A 19,989-nucleotide genomic window follows, 5' to 3' on the forward strand; every position below is an offset into this window, starting at 1 on the left:
GGATCTGCTCATGGATTACATTTGGTTGAGCCGTCTGCTTACTCTCTTTCAAGCTAAGCTAGAATGTGAAACTATTTAAAATTTTTTCATTGACAAAGATGTTGTGTGTGTGAAGAATTCAGGCCAACTGAAAGTAGACTGTAGGTTGATTAAGAGGTGACTGCCAGATCTCCAATGGAAAGCTATATTTTCCCCTTGGTAATTATTAACTCACTTATAGGGTGCCATTTTTTTCTTAATGGGCACAGATGTGAAACAGGTTTCATGTTATGAAGTAGACTTAAAATGTTTATTGTGAAGTATTTCAGGCCTGTGAGAAGTAAGTTCCCACGGTCCCACCACGCAGTCTAGGAAATCTGACAGCAAGTCCTAAAGCTGTTTAGTTCGCCTTTAGTGACGCCTGCATCCTCCTCCCAGACCCAGAGCTCCTCCTCTGGACCAGGGGGAACTGCCACCTTGCAGGTGGTGTTTTCAATTCCATGCATGCTGTCTGCAGTACAGCCATACAACTGACTATTTTACATACATGGTTCTCAAACTTTTTTGGTCAGAGAACCCCTTTACACTCAATTATTGAGGATGCCAAAAAGCTTCTGTTTTATATAGGTTAAGTCTATCCATATTCACCTTATTTGAAATTGAAACTAATACTTTTTTAAAACACAAGAATATACAAGCAGACATTTCATTAGCTGCCACAGTGATGATGTCAAAACATCACATAGCTCTGGAAAATTCCACCATGCATTCATGAGACAAGAGCTGAAATGGCAAATGATGTCTTAGTAATATTATAAATATAGTTCTGACCTACAGACTCCTTGGAGGGTCAACGTCTGGAGTACGTTTTGAGAACTGCTGCATTACAGCAATGAAAGACAATGAATTCGCTCTCTGTGTATTAACATGGGAAACCCAAATGGTGACTGAGCCCCATTTTTGAGAGTGTTAGAATTAAAGAAAGGCTTTGGGTAAATAAAGTCTACATTCAGTGTTAAACCCTGACACCTTCTTTTCTGTCCAAATTGGTTGCCCACGTCGCGGGCAATCAAGATGTTTGCCTTTTCTCCTTGGATGCCACCCTCTCAAGAGATGCCTGAACAGCGGGTCTCCATTTCTCTGTGAAGTCTGGTGCAATCTGGAAAAACACTCCAACCAACTGCTGGGGAGTCTGATATTCCTAGACTGCCCCTGTCTCAGACGCATCTCCCACACTCTTTCAAGGTCACCGACGTAGCCCTTTCTTTGGGGAGCATCTGACAGTCACGTGGACGTTAAGGCTACTCAAACCTCAGAAACATTTATATAGGTTGCTCTGTGTCTTCATCCCAAAATTTGTGTCCCCAGAGTCTGTGACTCTGATCACTTGTGAAGTAGAAGAGGTTTTAGCACAGCCTTGGGACAACAGTAGAGGCCTGGCTTGGGCCAAGGATTGGGACAGTATGTCCAGCTCCAAGGATGAATTAACAGCCTGGGAACGAAGACCCTGGCTCTGCCCTTACAAACACCCCAGATGACAGAGCAGCCACTTGGACTCCGTGTTATTTACTAGGCACAGAGACAAACATGAATGCATAACACAAGCGTCCTGCTCTGAAAGAGCTCTAGGCTGGTAGGAGAGATCCTGAGCCGACAGAGCATCGACAAGAGATACGCACGCAGGCACGGGGTGCTACAGGACGGACGAGGTCTCTTTTGTCTCCTGTGGTATTAACAGCGCAGAATGATGGAGACTGCAAAATAGAGATCAGGAGGGCCTCGATTCTAGCCTTGACTCTGCAAACTGAGACGAGTTTAGCTTTGAGAAGTTAAAGTTGAGAGGGCAGATTTTGATCCTCTCAGAGATCAAAAGCTCTGCCAAGTGACAACAATGTGACCTGGAATACGTTACTTTGTAGGCCCTTGTTTTCTTTTCTTTTTGAGGTAGGGTCTTGCTCTGTCACAGGCTGGAGTGCAGTAGTGTGATCATAGCTCACTGCAGGCTTGAACTGCTGGGCTCAAGCAATCCTCCCACCTCAGCCTCCTGAGAAGTTGGGACTATAGGCTTCAGGCATGCACTACCACACCTGGCTAATTTTCATTTTTTTTTTCTTTCTTTTTTTTTTTTTTTTTTTGTAGATCACTACAATACCAAGGCTGGTCTTGAACTCCTGAGCTCAGGCGATCCTCCTGCGTTGGCCTCTCAAAGTGCTGGGATTATAGGTGTGAGCCACAATGCCTGGTCAACCCTTGTTTTCTTATCTGTAAAGTGGGAATAGTGATACAAAACCTCAAAGGGTGAGAATTAAATAGTATGTATATCATGTAACTAGCATAATGATTGGTTTATAACACTCAGAAAAGCTGAGCTGTTATTTTCCTCTTCTGTGGGTTCAGTTACCAAAGTGAAGCCATTGGACTAGACTACTTCTCATCCATTTTCTGCCCCAGCCCACCTGAGTATCTTAACACTCTAATGAGAATAACCTAGAATCTCTAGAGGAATGTTTCCCAACTAGAGGCACATGGGATTCTTTGAGACAGAGGAAGGCAGAGAAGCATCAGAAGCTCTCCAAATGATTTGGCTACAGGTCTTTAGGGAAGTGTGTGTTCCCATGGAGAGTGAACAGACCACGTGATCTCTGAGGGCTTGTTCAATTGCCTCTGGGACTCTCTCATTTGCCTGTGAGGACTGGAAACACCTGTGAGAAAAGGAAACACTAGGTGTTCCTGGAGACTCCTCCAAACCCTGACACAAAGGCGTACAACTGGGTGGGAAAGATTGTAAGGTGAACCCTGGCTGTGCGAGACTTCTTACATCTTTACAGCTTCAAGATGTGCAGCAGAGTGGAATAAACAGTAATGATTGTGCCCAGGCAGCCACAGTTCCTTCACTACCTGACAGCAAGTGAAATGTCTGTTTGTCTGGTCTCTTCTCTAACATGCCACACCAGGAAGCTCCACCGAGTAGCAGTTTTGGTAGCGCAGGAATCTCCAGGACCATATATCGAAGTAGTTAATTAAATCCAGCAGTTCAATAAATGTGTACTGCCAGGCAATGTTTTAGGCATTGGGAATACACCAGTGAACAAAACAGGCAAAAATCCCTGCCTTCTGGGAGTTTACATTCTAGAGGGGTAAAGACAGACAGTACACAGTAAAACAAATACCTTCTATAATATGTTAGAAGATAGTACATGCTTTAGAAAAAACCCACAGCCTACCAAGGACAACAGAGAGACCAGTGAAGGAAATGAAATTAACTGGCTGGCCCCAAAAGTGGCAGACATATCACACATCCATATCACATTTCCTGCTGCTGCACCGCGATCTCAGCTAGTTCCTGCTCAGGTCAGCCTTATTCAACCCACATTTCCTGGGAACCTGTTCTGCTAGGCCCACACCTCTACAGATTCTTCCAGCTAGCACCCCAGCTGCCCCAGCGTGGTGAAAGGAATCACCACCCACCTAAGACATGTCTGACTCATGTTTCCCCCACACCCACATGTGATCCACCAGATAGTCCTGGAGGCTACAGCACCACGGCACTTCCTAAATCTGGTGACTTCTCACCAGCTACCCTGACTGCTCCACTGCTGGCCCAAATCACCCTCATCTCTTACCCGGATGACTGTGGTAGCCTCCCAAGAGGTCTTCCTGCTTCTATTCTTGCCACACTGCCAGCCATTATCCACACAGGTGCCAGAGCGATTTTCTTAAGCTTCTGTTGGATGTCTTTCCCTTTGCTTCGAACCCTTCCTCCAAAGGCTTCCCCTAACTGAATTCTGACATATGCGCTAAATTCAGCACAGCTCGCAGGCTTTGCCGTAGGGCCTGATAAAGCCTGGGCCCTTATTTGCCTTCACTCTTCCTTCTTCATGTTGCTCCGGCCTCTGTATTTTTCTTGACCTTTGAACCCAACAAACTGTTCCTATTTCAGGGCCTCGTCCCCATCTGAGGATACCTGCTGCCCCTTCCACCCCAAAGTCTTCAGATTTTACATGGCTGCCTCACGTCCCCATAGAGGGCACTGGCTAAGGCAGTGGCCCCGTCATTCTCTACCACGCTGCTCCATTGTTTTCACATCTCTATTGATGGTTTCTTGACTATGTTCTGCCTCCCTACTCTGCCCTCAGTTGGAGGACAAGCCTGCCTGTCTTGTTTACCATTGTGTCCCTAGCACCCAGAGCAGCCACTGGGTGACTGGCTGCCTGCAACGCCTGCCAGTGCCTTCTAAAAAATCATTCCTATCCTTCAAAGTTCACCTGAGATCCCACTTTCTCTTTAAGGTCTTCCCTGACAGTCCCCAACTTCTCAACTCTTACTGCCCCTCCTGTTTATGCTTATTACTGTCTATGCTACAGGGTCCTTACAGCGAGTCGCCTCCTCATTTCTGTGAGTGCTGCCTTCCTCACTCCCGACCAGTCCCTGAAGACAGAGGCCGCTCCAACTCAGGCGTAAGAGCAAAAGGGCAAAGCATCTGTGGTCAGGAGGCACAGGTTCAAGTCCACTCACTGGCTATGTCTCTTGTCAAGTTACTCTCTCCTTGTATGAAACAGAAACAATAAAAACAATGCTAGCTGGGTGTGGTGGCCCACACCTGTAGTCCCACTGAGGCAGGAGGCTTGCTCGAGCTTGGGAGTTTGAGGCCAGCCTGGGCAATATGGCAAGACCTCATCTCTAAAAAATACAAAAACAAAAACACCCCACAATGCTACCTTCAGGATTATTGCAGTAATTAAATAAAATAATGTCAGTGAAAGCATGCTGTACGTTGTCATGCACTCAAGAAAATTCCTAGCTCCTAATCCAGTTAGGGCTTGGAAAACGTTTCTTGATTGGTGAGTAGCCAGAGCTAGAGCTGGTAAGATATATTTGCACATTAAAAAGGCCCTTTGTATCCCCACCACAGGCGCCGTGGTATCCCCATATGTCAGTCAGCATGAGGAAAAACGAAAAGTTCACAGCTCCTATGGCTGCTGACCTTGCAGCTCCATGAACGCTGCTTCCACCAGGACTGTCACTACGGGGCCAGGCCAGGGACCTGTGGCAGAGTACAAGCAGCCTTGTACGGGGAAGGGATGCTCCAGAAAACCTGGGCTTTTGCTTTGGTTCAGCCACTACTCTGCTCCCCGTAGACAAACTCTGCTCCACACTGGGCCTCAATTTCCTGATCTGTGCACTCAGGAGCTGGACTAGATTAGTGTAATCTTCAGACTTGAAAATCATCACCACCAACAACAATATGACTTTTTTTCCCTCAATTAATTATCAAGGAATACATTAAAAAGACAAAAGTACTCAAGCCTGTAATCCCAGCACTTTGGGAGGCCGAGACGGGCAGATCACGAGGTCAGGAGATCGAGACCATCCTGGTTAACACGGTGAAACCCCGTCTCTACTAAAAAATGCAAAAAACTAGCTGGGCGAGGCTGCGGGCGCCTGTAGTCCCAGCTACTCGGGAGGCTGAGGCAGGAGAATGGCGTGAACCCGGGAGGCGGAGCTTGCAGTGAGCTGAGATCCGGCCACTGCACTCCAGCCTGGGCGACAGAGCGAGACTCCGTCTCAAAAAAAAAAAAAAAAAAAAAAAAAGAAAACTGGTGAAATGGCACTTTGAAAATTGTGAAATAATTTTCAAAGTGAGGGACCGTTACTTTATGCTAAAAAACAAAGCTGTCATGAGTCAACCAAACAAATGCCCCAAACCCCACAGGATAAAAGTCTGTCTGTCCTATCATCTATAATCTTTCAGAGTTGTATGGCAGGGGAGAGGCAGGTCCAACATGTAATCTCCCCTTTAGAAAGAACAATCTCAATGAGGAGTGCAGTTTGTAGACTGGCTGGCACTCACACATGTGCTAAACAGCAACAGCCTAAGGTCACAAGTCTCACAAGTGGAGGGTCAGGATTCTTGCTATTAAGTTCATGAAGTTCCTATAATAAAAATAACTCTCTCTGTCTATATTTAGATAAAACAACCAGTCTCAGGTCATTCTAGAGAGAAGAGCCAGGACTCACCAAAATGTACCTCTGAGCTAAACAACAATCCCCTAGATGGCTCAGACCCTCCTCCCTATAATCTGAGGCAGGGGCTAATTTCTGAGTAAATCCTTCATCCAGAAGCCATTAAGGGTCACAGGCATCAAGAGACACAGGACTGTGTAATGGAAAGACCAGCGGCTGGAGAGTGAGCAGATTGTCACCAATGTGCTGTATAACCTCATGTAAGTCCCCTGCCCTCTGGTCATGGATTTCTTGATCAGTATACTGAGGGGTCATGAGATGATTTCCACAGCCCATTCACCAGTAAGATTCTAGGTTTCCTCTTGACATCCCTCTGTTCCCTGTATTGGTTTCAGTACTCACCTTGTGGCCATGGCTGAAAAGTGGCAGCACAGGGAACCCTGAGGAGGTGAATCCGGTACTCCCACTGGGCTATGCTGATCAGAGGACCACAGACTCTCTGAAGACAGCAACTTGATTTTTATAGACTACTTAAAACCAAACAGGAAAAGGAAGCTGAACCAGAGACAAAGGGGAAACAAACCCAAGTGAAAAACTGAAACCTAGGTAGAAAATAGAGAAACAAGAAGCTAGCAGTGCAGAGCCCTACCAGCGTGGGTGGCTGAGAGGCACTTCACAGGCCTGACACCTCCACGGCTGGCAACCTCAAGCCTCTAAGCACTTCCTGCAAGGGTGCAAGGGTGGGTGATGCCTGCTGGAGGTAGGGGCCAGGTCGTGGTGCTGGCCCCCGACGAACTAGCTCTATAGTCTGTCTAAGTCAATGCCATTTAAGAGGTCTGGGCCTCGGTTTTCCATCTGTTATACAAAGTGCAGGCTCAGCACAGACGACTTCCTATAGGCCTTAAGAAAAGGCTACAAGAACTCGCAAGAGTCCCCGCTGACTCTCCAGAGAATAGAAGACTAGATGATAAAGACTATAAGCTGATCTTTTTTTTTTTGAGACAGAATTTCACTCCCATCGCCCAGGCTGGAGTGCAATGGCACGATCTTGGCTCACCGCAACCACCGCCTCCTAGGTTCAAGTGATTCTCCTGCCTCAGCCTCCTGAGTAGCTGGGATTATAGGCATGTGCCACCATGCCCAGGTAATTTTGTGTTTTTAGTAGAGACAGGGTTTCTCCATGTTGGTCAGGCTGGTCTCAAACTCCCGACCTCAGGTGATCCGCCTGCCTCGGCTTCCCAAAGTGCTGGGATTACAGGCATGAGCCACCATGCCAGGCCGCCGATCAAGTCTTAATATTTGACTCTGGAACAAAATTTGTACTTCTACCGAGCAGACAGCTCTCTCTAATGAGGACATTTAAGTCAGCAATTTAGAGCCTGAAAGGAAAACATTTGAGGAACACTGAGAACTTGGCTTTGTCACTTGTTCATTAAATGGGTGGCCTCAACTGTAAAATGGGGTTAGTTATACTTACTTTGCCTATCTCCAACAGGGTTCTCATGAAGATAAAATCCAGTTCAATCTTTCTTTCAAAATCTACTGAGAACTCACTAAGAAGCATCCACTGTGTTAGAAATCACAGACAAAAACTTCAGAACGACCGTACTGGTCCTTAAAGGACTTTTATGGCTTAGAAAAGAAGAATCCTGCCCTCTGGTCATGGATTTCTCGATCAGTATACTAAGGGGACCTGAGATGATTTCTATAGCCCATTCACCATTAAGGTTCTAGGTTTCCTCTTGACATCCCTCTGTTCCCTGTATTGGTTCCAGTACTCACCTTGTGGCCATGGCTTGATAATGTTAGCAAATATTTAATAGATCCATTAAAATATTGATATAGTGAAAAATAGTTGTACAGAGTACAGTACAAAAGAAGTATCCGTTCTAATTGCAGAGATGAATGCACTTTGAATGCTAAAAATGCATTTTTAAGAGGCTTTTAATGATATACATTTCCCTTTAAGCACTGTTTTAGTTGCAAACCACAATTTGGATGTATTGCAGTTTTCTTTTTTCTTTTGGTTCAAAATATTTTTAATTTTCTCTAGTGATTTCTTCTTTTATCCATGGATTATTGATAAGTGCTTTGTTAAATTTTGAAATATTTGGTGTTTTCCTATATGTGTCGCTACTTATTTCCAATTTAATTCTACTGGGCTCAGAGAACATATTTGGTGTGACTTCTTCCTTTGTTTTTCCTGGTATGATCTCAATCCTTTCACATTTATCAAAATGTGCGTTATGGCCCAGCATGCAGTCTACCTTGGCGGATGCAGCATACGCACAAGGAAAGAATGTGTATTCTGAAACTGGTCGGGTGCAGTGTTCTAAAATGTCAATTAGGTCATGGTGGTTAATAGTATTGTTCAGAACGTCTATGTCCTTGTTACTTTTTGTTGCTGTTGTTTGTTTTTGTCTAATTATTCTATCAACTGCTGAGGGAAAGGTCCTGAAATCTCCAACTGTGACTGGATTTCCCTCTTTAATTCTGTCACTCTTTATTTCATGGGTTTTGAAGCTCTTATTAGGTACATTTTTCCATGCCGCATTGGTTTTCTGCACTGCTGTAACAAATTACCACAAACTGAGTGGCTTATAACACACACACTTACTATCTTAAGAGTTTTGTAAGATCATAGGAGGTAAGAAGCCCAACATCATCAGAAGTCCCACATGGGTCTCTCTTGCTCACCTTTCTCAGCTTCTAGACACTGCCTGCATTGCTTTCTCATAGCCCCTCTGTCCGCTTTCAAAGAACGCAGCATTGCTCTGACCCTTCTTCCACAGCGACATGTCTTTCTGACCACGGTGTGGACAGGTTCTCTACTTTTAAGGACTCATGTGACTAGACTGGACCCAATGGATAATCCAAGATAACCACTCCATCTCAAGGTCCACAACTTTAATCACATCTCCAGAGTCGTTTTTGCCACGTAAGGTAATATTTTATTTATTTACTTTTTTAGAGACAGGGTCTATCGCTGTCACCCAGGCTGGAGTGCAGTGGGGTGTGATCATAGTTCACTGCAGCCTCAAACTCCTGGCTCAAGTGACCCTCCTATCTCAGCTTCCTGAGTAGTTAGGACTATAGGCACACACCACCATGCCTGGCTAATTTAAAAACATTTTTTTAAATAGAGATGGGGTCTTGCTATGTTTCTGAGGCTGGTCTCAAACTCCTGGTCTCAAGTGATCCTCCTGCCTTGGCCCCCAAAGTGCTAGGATTACAGGCATGAGCTACCATGCCCATCCCATGTAAAGTCACAGAGTCACAGGTTCTAGGGATTAGGGCAGGGTGATGGCATTACTCTGCCTACTACACATCCTTTCACCTTCAGTTGATTTGTATCTTTGTCCTATAGATAGTGTATGATTTAGTCTTGCATTTTCACCCAGTCTGACAATTTCTATCTTTTAATTGGGGTATTTAGTTTATTTACATTTAGCTTATTGATACAGATGGATATAGGTCTACTACTTTGCTATTTGTTTTCTGTTTGTCTCGTCTGTTTCTGGTTCCTCTGTTCTTCGTTTCCTGTATTCTTGTGGGTAAACTAAATACTTTTCAGAATTTCATCTGAATTTCTCTGTTGACTTTTTAGCTATACCTCTATTTTTTTACAGGTCTTTCTAGGGATTACAATATACATTCTTAACTTTATAAAGTACACTGAGTTAATATTGTACCACTTCAGTAAAATGTTAAGAACTTCATAATTGCTTAATTTCATTCTCCACTCCCATCCTTTATGGTGTAGCTGTCATATGTGTTACATACTCAAAATATAATGTTATATATTTTTGTTTTAGACAATCATATATATATATATATATATATATATATATATATATATATATATATATACACAGCTGACCCTTGAACAGCACAGGTTTGACCTTCATAGGTCCATTATACTACTACTTTTTTTGAGATGTGGTCTCGCTCTGTTGCATAGGCCAGAGTATAGTGGTGCAATCACAGCTCACTGCAGCCTCAACCTCCTGGGCTCAAGCAATCCTCCCATCTCAGCCTCCCAAAGTGCTAGGACTACAGGCATGAGCTACCACCACGCCTGACCCAGGTCCACTTGCACATGAAATTTCTTCTACCTCCGCCACACCTGAGACAGCAAGACCAACCCCTCCTTTTCCTCTTCCTCCTCAGCCTACTCAGTGTGAAGATGACAAAGATGAAGAACTTTAAGATAATCCATTTCCAATTAATTACTAGTGAAACTAATTAAAATATATTTTCACTTATGATTTTAATAAAATTTTTCCCTAGCTTAATTATAAGAATACAGTGTGTAATACATATAATAACAAAGTATGTATTAACCAACTGCTTATGTTATTGGTAAGGCTTCCTGTCAACAATAGGCTCTTAGCAGTTAAATTTTAGGGGATGCAAGTTTTAGGTGGATTTTTAACTGTGTGAGGGGCCAGCACCCTAACCCCTGGATTGTTCAAGAGTCATGTGTGTGTACATATGTGTGTGTGTATTGAAGAAATAAAAGTCTTTATGTTTACTCATATATTTCTCTTTTCCAGTAATCTTTATCCATCCCCGAACATCTGAATTTCCTGTTTTTTTTTTTTTTTTTTTTTTTTTTCAGCCTGAGGAACTTCCTTTAGAATTTCTTTTTGTTTTTTTGAGACAGGGTCTTGCTCTGTCACCCAAGCTGGAGTACACTGGTGTGGTGTGATCTCGGCTCACTGAAACCTCTGCTTCCCAGGCTCAAATGATTCTCCTGCCTCCTGCCGTCTGAGTAGCTGGGTCTAAAGGTATGCGCCACCATGCCTGGCTAATTTTTGTATTTTTAGTAGAGAACGGTTTCACCATGTTGCCCTGGCTGGTCTCAAACTCCTGGATTCAAGGGATTCGCTCACCTCGGCCTCCCAAAGGGCTGGGATTATAGGCGTGAGCTACTGTGCCCGGCCTCCTTGAGCATTTTTTGTACAACAGGTAAGTTGGCAATAAAATTCTCTTACTTTTCTTTTATCTGAAAAACATCTTTGTCTTCAAGCCTCAAAGCACTTTTTGCGAATAGAGAATACTGAGGGTTTTTTTGTCTTTCAGCACTTTAAAGGTATTGTTTCACTGTCTTCTGGCCTCCACGGTTTCTGAGAAGTCAGCCATCATTCACATACAATGTACGTAATGGATCCCTTTTCCTTTGGTCATTTTTAATATTTTCTTTTTCTTTCGTTTTCAGCAGTGTGACTGTGATGGGTTTAGGTGTGGTTCTTTTTGCATTGATTTTGCTAGGGTTTCATTGAGATTCTTAGGTATGTAATTTAAGGTTTTTCACCAAATTTGGGAAATTTTAGTCATTATTTCCTCAATTATTTTTCTTCTGCCTCATTCTCTTTCTCCTCTTCCTCTGGCACTCCAAGTACATGTATGTAGACCTCCTGATATTATCACAAGGCACTGGTAATTCTTTTTAAAATATTTTCCCATTTTTCAGACTAGATATCTATTGATCCATCTCCAAGTCCACTACCCTTTCTTCTGGACCTCTGATCCACTTTTAGTCTCATCCAGTAAATTTTTCATTTCATTTCCAGTAGTAGAATTTTCAATGGGCAAGTTTTTTATAATTTCCATTTCTCTGTTGGGATTTCCTGTTTGTTCACTTTATCCACCTTTTATTAAAGTCTGTGAACATATTTATTATGGGTAACTTGAAGAACTTGCCTGTTTGTTCCAACTTCAGGAGCATTTCAGGGTCTACTGACTGCTTTCTTCCCCTTAAGTATATGTCACATTTTCTGACTCTGTATGTCCACTAACTTATGATTGTATGTTAGATACAGTATGATACATTGCAGAAAGTCTGGATTATGCTATCTTTCTTTAAAGATGTAAAGTCTGTTCTGGTAGTCAGGGAGATTACTGGCAGATCCTTTTGGTGCTACCAAGCTTGGCTCAAACCTTTCTTCAGTTCTATTTCCATTTTGAACTTAGCCTTAGGGGTGTGCCTCCCCTAAACAACCCCCCAACTCCACCCCCCACCCCCCACCCGCATCTGACTCAAGAGCACAGTCCTACTTCTAAGGTGTGACGTTCTGGGATCTCAACTGAATGCCTGAGGTGTTCAGGGAAGTTTCTTCATTCAGGTTAAGCTGGATCTGCAACATCTCCCAGAACTGAATGACCTCTGGCATCATCATTGGGTTCTTAGCCCTACAGCAGGTGATCTCTGCCAGGCCTCATGAAGAGTCTCACTCTGCACATGCACACCCAGCTCTCAGCCAACAATCCAACTAGAATCCTTACAAAGAACTCTGCTGTCTTTGCCCCATCACAGGGCTTCCATTTCTCTAGTTCCTTGCCTTGCAAACTCCAACTATTTCAGTGGCATAGAATTCTAATGTCTGCCCCCAGCTGACTAAAATCACCCTTCCATTTGGGCTCCACCACTCCATGCCGAGACTAGATGGTAACTGCAGGCAGAAAGCCAGGGGCTTCTCATGGCGTTTCCTCTCTCAAAAATCAAAGTCCTATCCTGTCTGTCCAAAGTCTGAAAATGGCAGGGATTTAATATCTTCCATGAATCTCAGTACCCTTTTTATATTCAGTTGCTTCACATATTTTACACAGTTTCGTAGTTTTGTCAAGAGAGCAAGTCATTACCATTATTCTGCCATGGCCAGAAGCAGAAGTCAATTATGATTATTAAACTACAAAAGGGTATTCTTTCTCATTTTCTGAAGATGCTAGCCTAAGAGTAAACATCTTCTCTGTGAGAAGTGTCTTTCAGTTTCACCCCTCGTTTCCTCTGTCCTTCACATGTTACTACTACCTTTTATCGGTTTCACTAGGTAGGTAACACGTAAGAGTGAACCTTCTGGGGCTATTATTTTAACTCTATCATCTAGCTTTAATAAAGCATTGAGAAGAATTATGAAAAGCAGCAAAAAATGTGGCAAGCTTTCTGAGCAGGGTGCTATGAGACAGGGATTCTAGCCCTTGCTTTGTTATTGACATGCTGTACGTTCCTGGGCATTCAGGTCTCTACTTTGACCCTGGTGTCTCCAGGTCCGATGAAAAAAAATGATCTTATAAATAACTATGTACTACAGGTATGGTACCAATTCCTAAATCGACCATGTCAGGGCAACAGAAAATGTTGGAAAGATGGAATAGGAACTGCTGACACTTGTGAAGCAATTTAGTGAGCAAGTTAAGAAACATATCCTGTTTAAGGTAGCATCTTATAATGTGACACCATGAATTGCACTCAGCACCTGGTATACTGCTTAGGTAGCAGGTACAGTGTAAGTGGTGATTGTATGAATAACTATGCATGGACGAATAAATTAATTAATTAATGAGGAAGAAGGGCATCAACTCATACAGGATATTGATATTAAATCCTAAGGCATTTGGCTTTGGATTTTGAACACAGTAAATGCTCAATAAACAACAACTGTGTTGACCTGAATTAAAAGATGTGCTTTCCATGTATCCAGACCCCAACAGAAAGCAGAGTGGGCTGAAAATAAATCATAGAGCTATACTAGAAGACACTCTACTTAGGAGATCTAGTTCAAAAACTTGCTGTGGTGACTTGGGAAAGTCAACTTTCTTCTGTGGGTTTTAATTTTCTTTTCTGTAAACAGACTAATCTCACTTCTCTTTCTTTCTCATTGGGATGTTTGTGAATGAAAGGGTCCTTCACTAACCAGAAATGAATTATGTTTGTATAATACTGACATTTCATGAGAATTTGTGTTAAGAAGGCAGGGTGTTTTGAGTACAAAGGATTATGTACAAAGGATTATGAAATCCTATTAACAATGCTGCAGTAGGCTTTTAAAATATAATATTTTATATGTGCTATCATCAGTTGACTCCTGGAACCTCAACTATCACTCCAAAAACCAAAATGGAAATTGGATCTGCCAGAGATTCTATTATTCTCAACTACTTTGCCTGAGAGACATTTCTTTAAAAAGTTTACACTAAAAAAGCTCAGCCAGCCACAAGACGCTAAAGTGCCTTTTCCTTTCCAGTTCACTCACAGTTCAGTTTCAGCTCTTGCTGATAGGGCCTGCCTAAGCCTGCCTGCTCTGTGAAGTCCAAATGTTTATCATACCAGAGGGAAGACATGAAGAACAAACAACTCAGGTAAAAAAAAAAACAAAAAACAAAAAACAACTCCAAATAATCTTTCTGATGATCTGAGACCTGTCATCAGAAAATGTTTCATTTCCAGAGTTACAGCATCTGGAAAGAAAGCGTAAATGGCCAAATAAAGAAACTCCGATGTCAGCTGAGCAATCTCTTAGGGGGACTGTAATATGGCTCTTCACCAGTATCTGTGACCTTAGACTTCCGTGGACTTGTGTTCCTGAGGACACTATGCTACATATAATATTTCTCCACATACATCTTTCATCATATAAAGGGAGAAGTAAAGGGGAAAGGTAAAATCCCACCACCAGACTCCTGGAATGGGAAATCTAGTTTCCAGTACACGCCCTGGTGGTTCAGGCTCCTGTGCCTTGTAAACACAGCTGTCCTCACCTCCTGAAATGACTTCTTACCCCATCTACAGGCAAACTTGGGTTTGTCCTTCAAGATCCAATTTGCCTATATCTTCTTTAATGAAGTGTTTACTGAGCCCCCAGGATAGAGAAAATTATTCCTGCACGGTGCTACTTCTGTATTTTGTAATTTTATCAATTTAGTGGTCACAGAGCATTACCCCTTTAGGAAGCGACTATCATTTCTTATTTATCTTTTATAATCAATTGTGGGCAGCACAATTCTTGGTACATGGTGTGTGTTCAGAATCTTTGTTAAGCTATTTTGCCTGAAAGGACTGGGACTCAAGAAGTGCACGAATTACTAGTGGTATAAAAAGGGGACAGATCGGGCCTTGTGTTTTCAAGCCTAGAGTTTGCTGAGTCTAGCCTCTGATACCAGGCCACCCTGCCCTGAGGTACTCCCTTTCAACCACACTCCTGGTTAAACTCATCTGCAGCAGAAGTAGACCATATATGCCAGCCAAGGAAACCGAATATTCTAAGGAAATCATTACTAATTCCCAGAAGAAAATTGTAACGTCTCAGAGAAACGCAAGTACCATAAAAGAAAAACTTAAAAGACAGATAACAAATGAAGCAACCTCTACCATGGGAAATAGAATTTTAAAATCCAGTAAGTATAATAAATGTCTTTGGAGACACAAGGGAAGATACTTAAAACATTAAGTGAGAATAAGCCATAAGGAAGAACAACCAAGCACTTTTTTTTAGTATAAAAATATAATTGCTGAAATAGAGAACTCAACAAATATGCTCAGCAGAAGCAGCAAAGATGAGAAACTGAGAATCGGGTCAAAGAGTTGACCCTAAAACATCAGGTAGGGAAAAAGGGACAGGGAGGACAGAAGTATCAATTTCTGTGTAAAAGGCATCTCAGAAGCAAAAAAAAAGAGAGAGAGAAGTGAAATGACAGAAAATTTTGTAGAATTCAAGAAAGATGTAAGAGCTCAGACTGAAAGGGGTGGGCCGGGCGCATCACGCCTGTAATGCCAGCACTTTTGGGAGGCCGAGGTGGGCGGATCACGAGGTCACAAGTTCAAGACCAGCCTGACCAACATGGTGAAACCCCGTCTCTACTAAAAATACAAAAATTAGCAGGGTTTGGTGGCGCATGCCTGTAATCCAAGCTACGCAGGATGCTGAGACAGAAGAACGGCTTGAACCCAGGAGGCGGAGGTTGTGGTAAGCCAAGATCGAGCCATTGACACCAGCCTGGTGACAGAGCAAGACGCCATCTCAAAAAAAAAAAAAAAGAAAAAGAAAAAGAAAACAACGTGCATGTACACATACAGACACAAACACCAATTACGGTATCTAATAACAGCAGAGACAGAGACAATTCTAAAAGCTTTCCACATAAAACCAAGTCACCTACAAAGGAACAAAAATCAGACCAGACTTCTTCACCTCAACTAGGGTAAAACAATGAGGTATTATCTTCAGAATGCTGGAGGAAACAAATTTTTGAACCTTACATTTCATTCCATACCAATCTAAAGTATCATATACATGCAAGGAAGAAAGAAATATATTTTTAGGTATACAAGATTTCAGAAAGTTTTACAGGTACAGACCTTCTTTGGAAAAATTTCACTGTATATATTCTAGCAAAAAGAAAATTTACCCCTAGGAATAAATAGCAGGCTATGACACGTGGGAGCATCCAACTGAATATTTTTAAGCCATGAAGAGGGAATGAGGTACTGACACACGCTACAACAGACAGACCTTAGGAAACATTATGTGCAGAGAAAAACGTGAGACACGAAAGGTCACATGTTATATGACTATATTTATATGATACTCAGAATAGGCAGATTTAAAGAGACAGGATACAGATTTTTTTTTTTTTTTAGAAGGAGTCTCACTCTTGTGGCCCAAGCTGGAGCGCAATGCTGCGATCTCAGCTCACTGCAACCTCCCCATCCCAGGTTCAAGCAATTCTCCTGACTCGGCCTCCCAGGTAGCTGGGATTACAGGCATGTGCCACCAGGGCCAGCTAATTTGTATTTTTAGTGGAGATGGGGTTTCACCATTTTGGTCAGGCTGGTCTTGAACTCCTGACCTCAGGTGATCTGCCCGCCTTGGCCTTCCAAAGTGCTGGGATTACAGACATGAGCCACTGTGCCTGGCCAGGACACAGATTAGTGGTTGTCACAGGCTGGTGACAGGGGATGTGTGCCTGGGTCTTAATTTATAAAGGTCACTGAGAATGACACAAAGAGGTCAGTGCCATTGAAAGAAAAGTTTAATGTCATTCACAGTTCCCCCACAAAATAAGAGGCACAGCACAACATTCAGGGCCACGGGGGAAGCACCAGAGTCAATAAGGAGACAGGAGCAAGGGGAAGGCACAGGCCACAGCCCTTATTGGGGCTTCCATAGGGAAGGCAAGGCAGGCAGGATAAATGGCTTAGAAAAGGCTACAACTGAATAATTCTAGCAGGCTTTGGGGCCTACGAGGTGTCCCTAGCTGTCTGGAACCTGGCTCTGGGTTGATTTAGAGCAGGAGAAATATTGGCTTGGTGTGTGAGCATCAGATAAAGAAAGTGGCTGGGGTATGGACTCAGGATTGGTTGGTTTGTATATGAAAGACAAACTCACCAACAAAAGCTTCTTCTTATTGTCTCTAGGAATTAGCTAACCCTGGGAGGGGTAGTCTCTTCCCCAGCCAACAAGGCCCCATAAAGATGTCAAAACGTTGGGCACAGTGGCTCACTCCTGTATTCCCAGCACTTTGGGAGGCCGAGGAGGGCAGATCATGAGGTCAGGAGATCGAGACCATCCTGGCCAACATGGTGAAACCCCGTCTCTACTAAAAATACAAAAGTTAGCTGGGCTTGGTGGCACATGCCTGTAATCCCAGCTACTCGGGAGGCTGAGGCGGGAGAATCGCTTGAACCTGGGAGGCGGAGGTTGCAGTGAGCTGGGATCGTGATCGTGCTACTGCACTCCAGCCTGGTGACATAACCAGACTCTGTCTCAAAAAAAAAAAAAAAAAGGATGTCAAAACATCATAAAATACAAAAAAAATGATTGATACGAAGTGAAGGAACAGACTAATCAATATGGAACTTCTTTTTGTGATAAAAAGAACTATGCAAGAGGAGCTGGGCACGGTGGCTCACACCTGTAATCTCAGCACTTTGGGAAGCTGAGGCAGGATTGCTTGAGCCCAGGAGTCTGAGACCAGTCTGGGCAACATGGTGAAACCTTGTCTTTACCAAAAAATACAAAAAAAACATGGGTGCAGTAGCATGTGCCTATAGTCCCAGCTACTCAGGAGGCTGGGGTGGGAGAATAGCTTAAATCTGGGTGATAAAAATATATAAAAACTAGATAAAGATAGTGGTTACACAGCCACAATTTTACAGTGTGCAATCCAGTGGTGTTTAGTACATTCACATTAAAACAAAAATCTCATGAAGTTTCTTATTGCCTAAGGTTTAATGATGTTTGAATAAGCAACAATAATCAATGACTATTTTTAAGTAAAATATCCATAACTTTGCTCAAAAATTCGACACAGCAACTTTTGTATACGTATAGGGTGTTATTCTATGAAGAACAGAAGGCGGTAAGAGTACATTAAAGACTGACGGAAGCTGCAGACACTGACAAGCTTTAAAACGACGATAAAGAAAAATAAGTATAAGCATGGGTCACACTAAGGGAGGAGTAGCCATGAGGAGAATAAAAATAGAACCTATAGTTTCTCACTCAACTGAAGAAATGTAATATATCCATCAGAAGGCGAAACGAGAAAAAACAAGGAGAAAAAGCATAAAAAATAGAAAATATAGAATAAGACAGCAGTAATAAAAGCATGTTGATCTTTATTTTTTATTTTTATTTTTTGCTTGTGTACTGCTATGGACTGTGTCCCCCAAAATTCATATGTTGAAGCCCTAACCCTCAACTGGAGACAGGGCCTACAGAAAGTCAATTAAGGTGACATGAGCTCCTAAGGGTAGGGCCCTGATTGATAGGATTAGTGTTTCTGTATGAAGAGATGCCAGAACATGTGCATGCTCTCATGTGCACTCTCTCTTTTTCTCTCTGCCAGGTGAGTGCACTGCAAGAAGGTGGCCATCTGCAAGCCAGGAAAAGGGTCCTTGCCACAAACTGAACTGATGGGCATCTTGATCTTGGACTTCCCAGCCTCCAGAACTGTGAGAAAATAAATGTCTTGTTTAAACCACCTAGTCTATGATATTTTGCTACAGCAGCCCACGCAGACTAATACACATACCTTCTAAAAGTATTTAGAAAATCTGTATATCTTGCATTTTTTTTTTTTTTTTGAGACAGGGTCTCCTGCTGTTGCCCAGGCTGGAGTGCAGTGGTGCAATCTCTGCTCACTGCAACCTCTGCCTCCTGGGTTCAAGCAATTCTCCACCTCAGCCTCCCAAATAGCTGGGGCTACAGGTACACACCACCATGCCCAGCTAATTTTTGTATTTTTGGTTAGTGACAGGGTTTCACCATGTTGCCCAGGCTGGTCTTGAACTCCTGGGCTCAAGCAATCTTCCTGCCTTGGCCTCCCAAAGTACTGGGATTACAGATATGAGCCACCGTGCCTGGCCCCTCCTGCATATTTTTAAGGTGACACCAATTTTTCAAGATAAATTTAAATGGCTGCAAAAAGATATAATATTTAGAAACATTATATATGACATGCATGTGTTAAATATATTACATTTATAAATGCAATTTAATATGTAAGTGTAAGCTGTTTCAGAATTTACAAAAAAGGTCTGACATAAAACATAATTGGCAAAGCCTGTCTGCTCTGTCAACCATTCAGGCGAATCAGATTTACTTTCCGTCAGAAAAAGTTTGACCTTATTTTCAACTCAAACATGCTCTACACATCACAGTGAAAGCACAGCACTTCGAGATTCTTAGTTTTAAAACCAACTACCAGATAGGTAAGGCATGGGGATGCGCCATGAGTTGGTAGCCTGGAAGAGAAAAGACCTGCCCTTCTGTTATTTTTCACAGAGACCTTCTTTGCTTTGCTTTTATGAGACTCTCTTTTAGGGCCAACGAGTTCTCAAATTATTTCTGTTTGGTTCACCGAGGTATTATGTCCTGAGGTAAGCTAAGGACGCATTGTAAACTGTGGAAGGGGTCGGTGATGTGTCTGTCTTCTGTACACTGAGAGGAGAAACACGAAAGCTGATGGGAGAAAGGAGCAGCAGCACGCAGGCACATTTCCTAACAGATCAACACTGGCCTGGAATATACACGGAAGTGAGAAATCAGGGAATTGGCTCCCTTGCCAATTTACCCCCAGGAAGTCTTTATGTACCCCCAGGAATAAACATGCCCCAGTTTGAAGACTGCTGTGCTAATATAACAGCAATGACCACACTATAAACAGGTTACAATTACTGGCCAAGAGACAGGAATTGTTAGATTGAATAAAAAACAAGAACCAGAGTTACGAAGTCTACACAAGATAGCTAAAACCAATGAA

The 19,989-nt window shown here is 42.8% G+C and overlaps 1 protein-coding gene and 1 long non-coding RNA gene across 5 annotated transcripts in view; one reads left to right on the forward strand and one right to left on the reverse strand.

Moving 5' to 3' along the window:
- LOC105467426 (Enah/Vasp-like) overlaps nucleotides 1-19,989 on the reverse strand; it is a 174,940-nt gene that overhangs the window by 76,523 nt on the left and 78,428 nt on the right. Inside the window, exon 1 of one of the 4 annotated variants that reach the window (XM_011717024.2) lies at nucleotides 6,346-6,462. The exons of the other annotated variants lie outside the window; for them this stretch is intronic. Within the exon in view, the coding sequence (XP_011715326.1) occupies nucleotides 6,346-6,356 (11 nt within the window). The 5' untranslated portion in view covers nucleotides 6,357-6,462. Of the gene's footprint in view, nucleotides 1-6,345; nucleotides 6,463-19,989 lie in introns of those variants that run through there. 4 annotated transcript variants of the gene reach the window in all.
- On the forward strand, nucleotides 10,585-18,751 carry LOC105467425 (uncharacterized). The gene is made up of 4 exons (XR_011625555.1): nucleotides 10,585-10,914; nucleotides 11,029-11,102; nucleotides 13,971-14,085; nucleotides 18,574-18,751. It is a non-coding gene; the product is annotated as an uncharacterized lncRNA (long non-coding RNA).

Source organism: Macaca nemestrina, chromosome 7 (genome assembly GCF_043159975.1).
Source record: "Macaca nemestrina isolate mMacNem1 chromosome 7, mMacNem.hap1, whole genome shotgun sequence".
Taxonomy (NCBI): domain Eukaryota; kingdom Metazoa; phylum Chordata; class Mammalia; order Primates; family Cercopithecidae; genus Macaca; species Macaca nemestrina.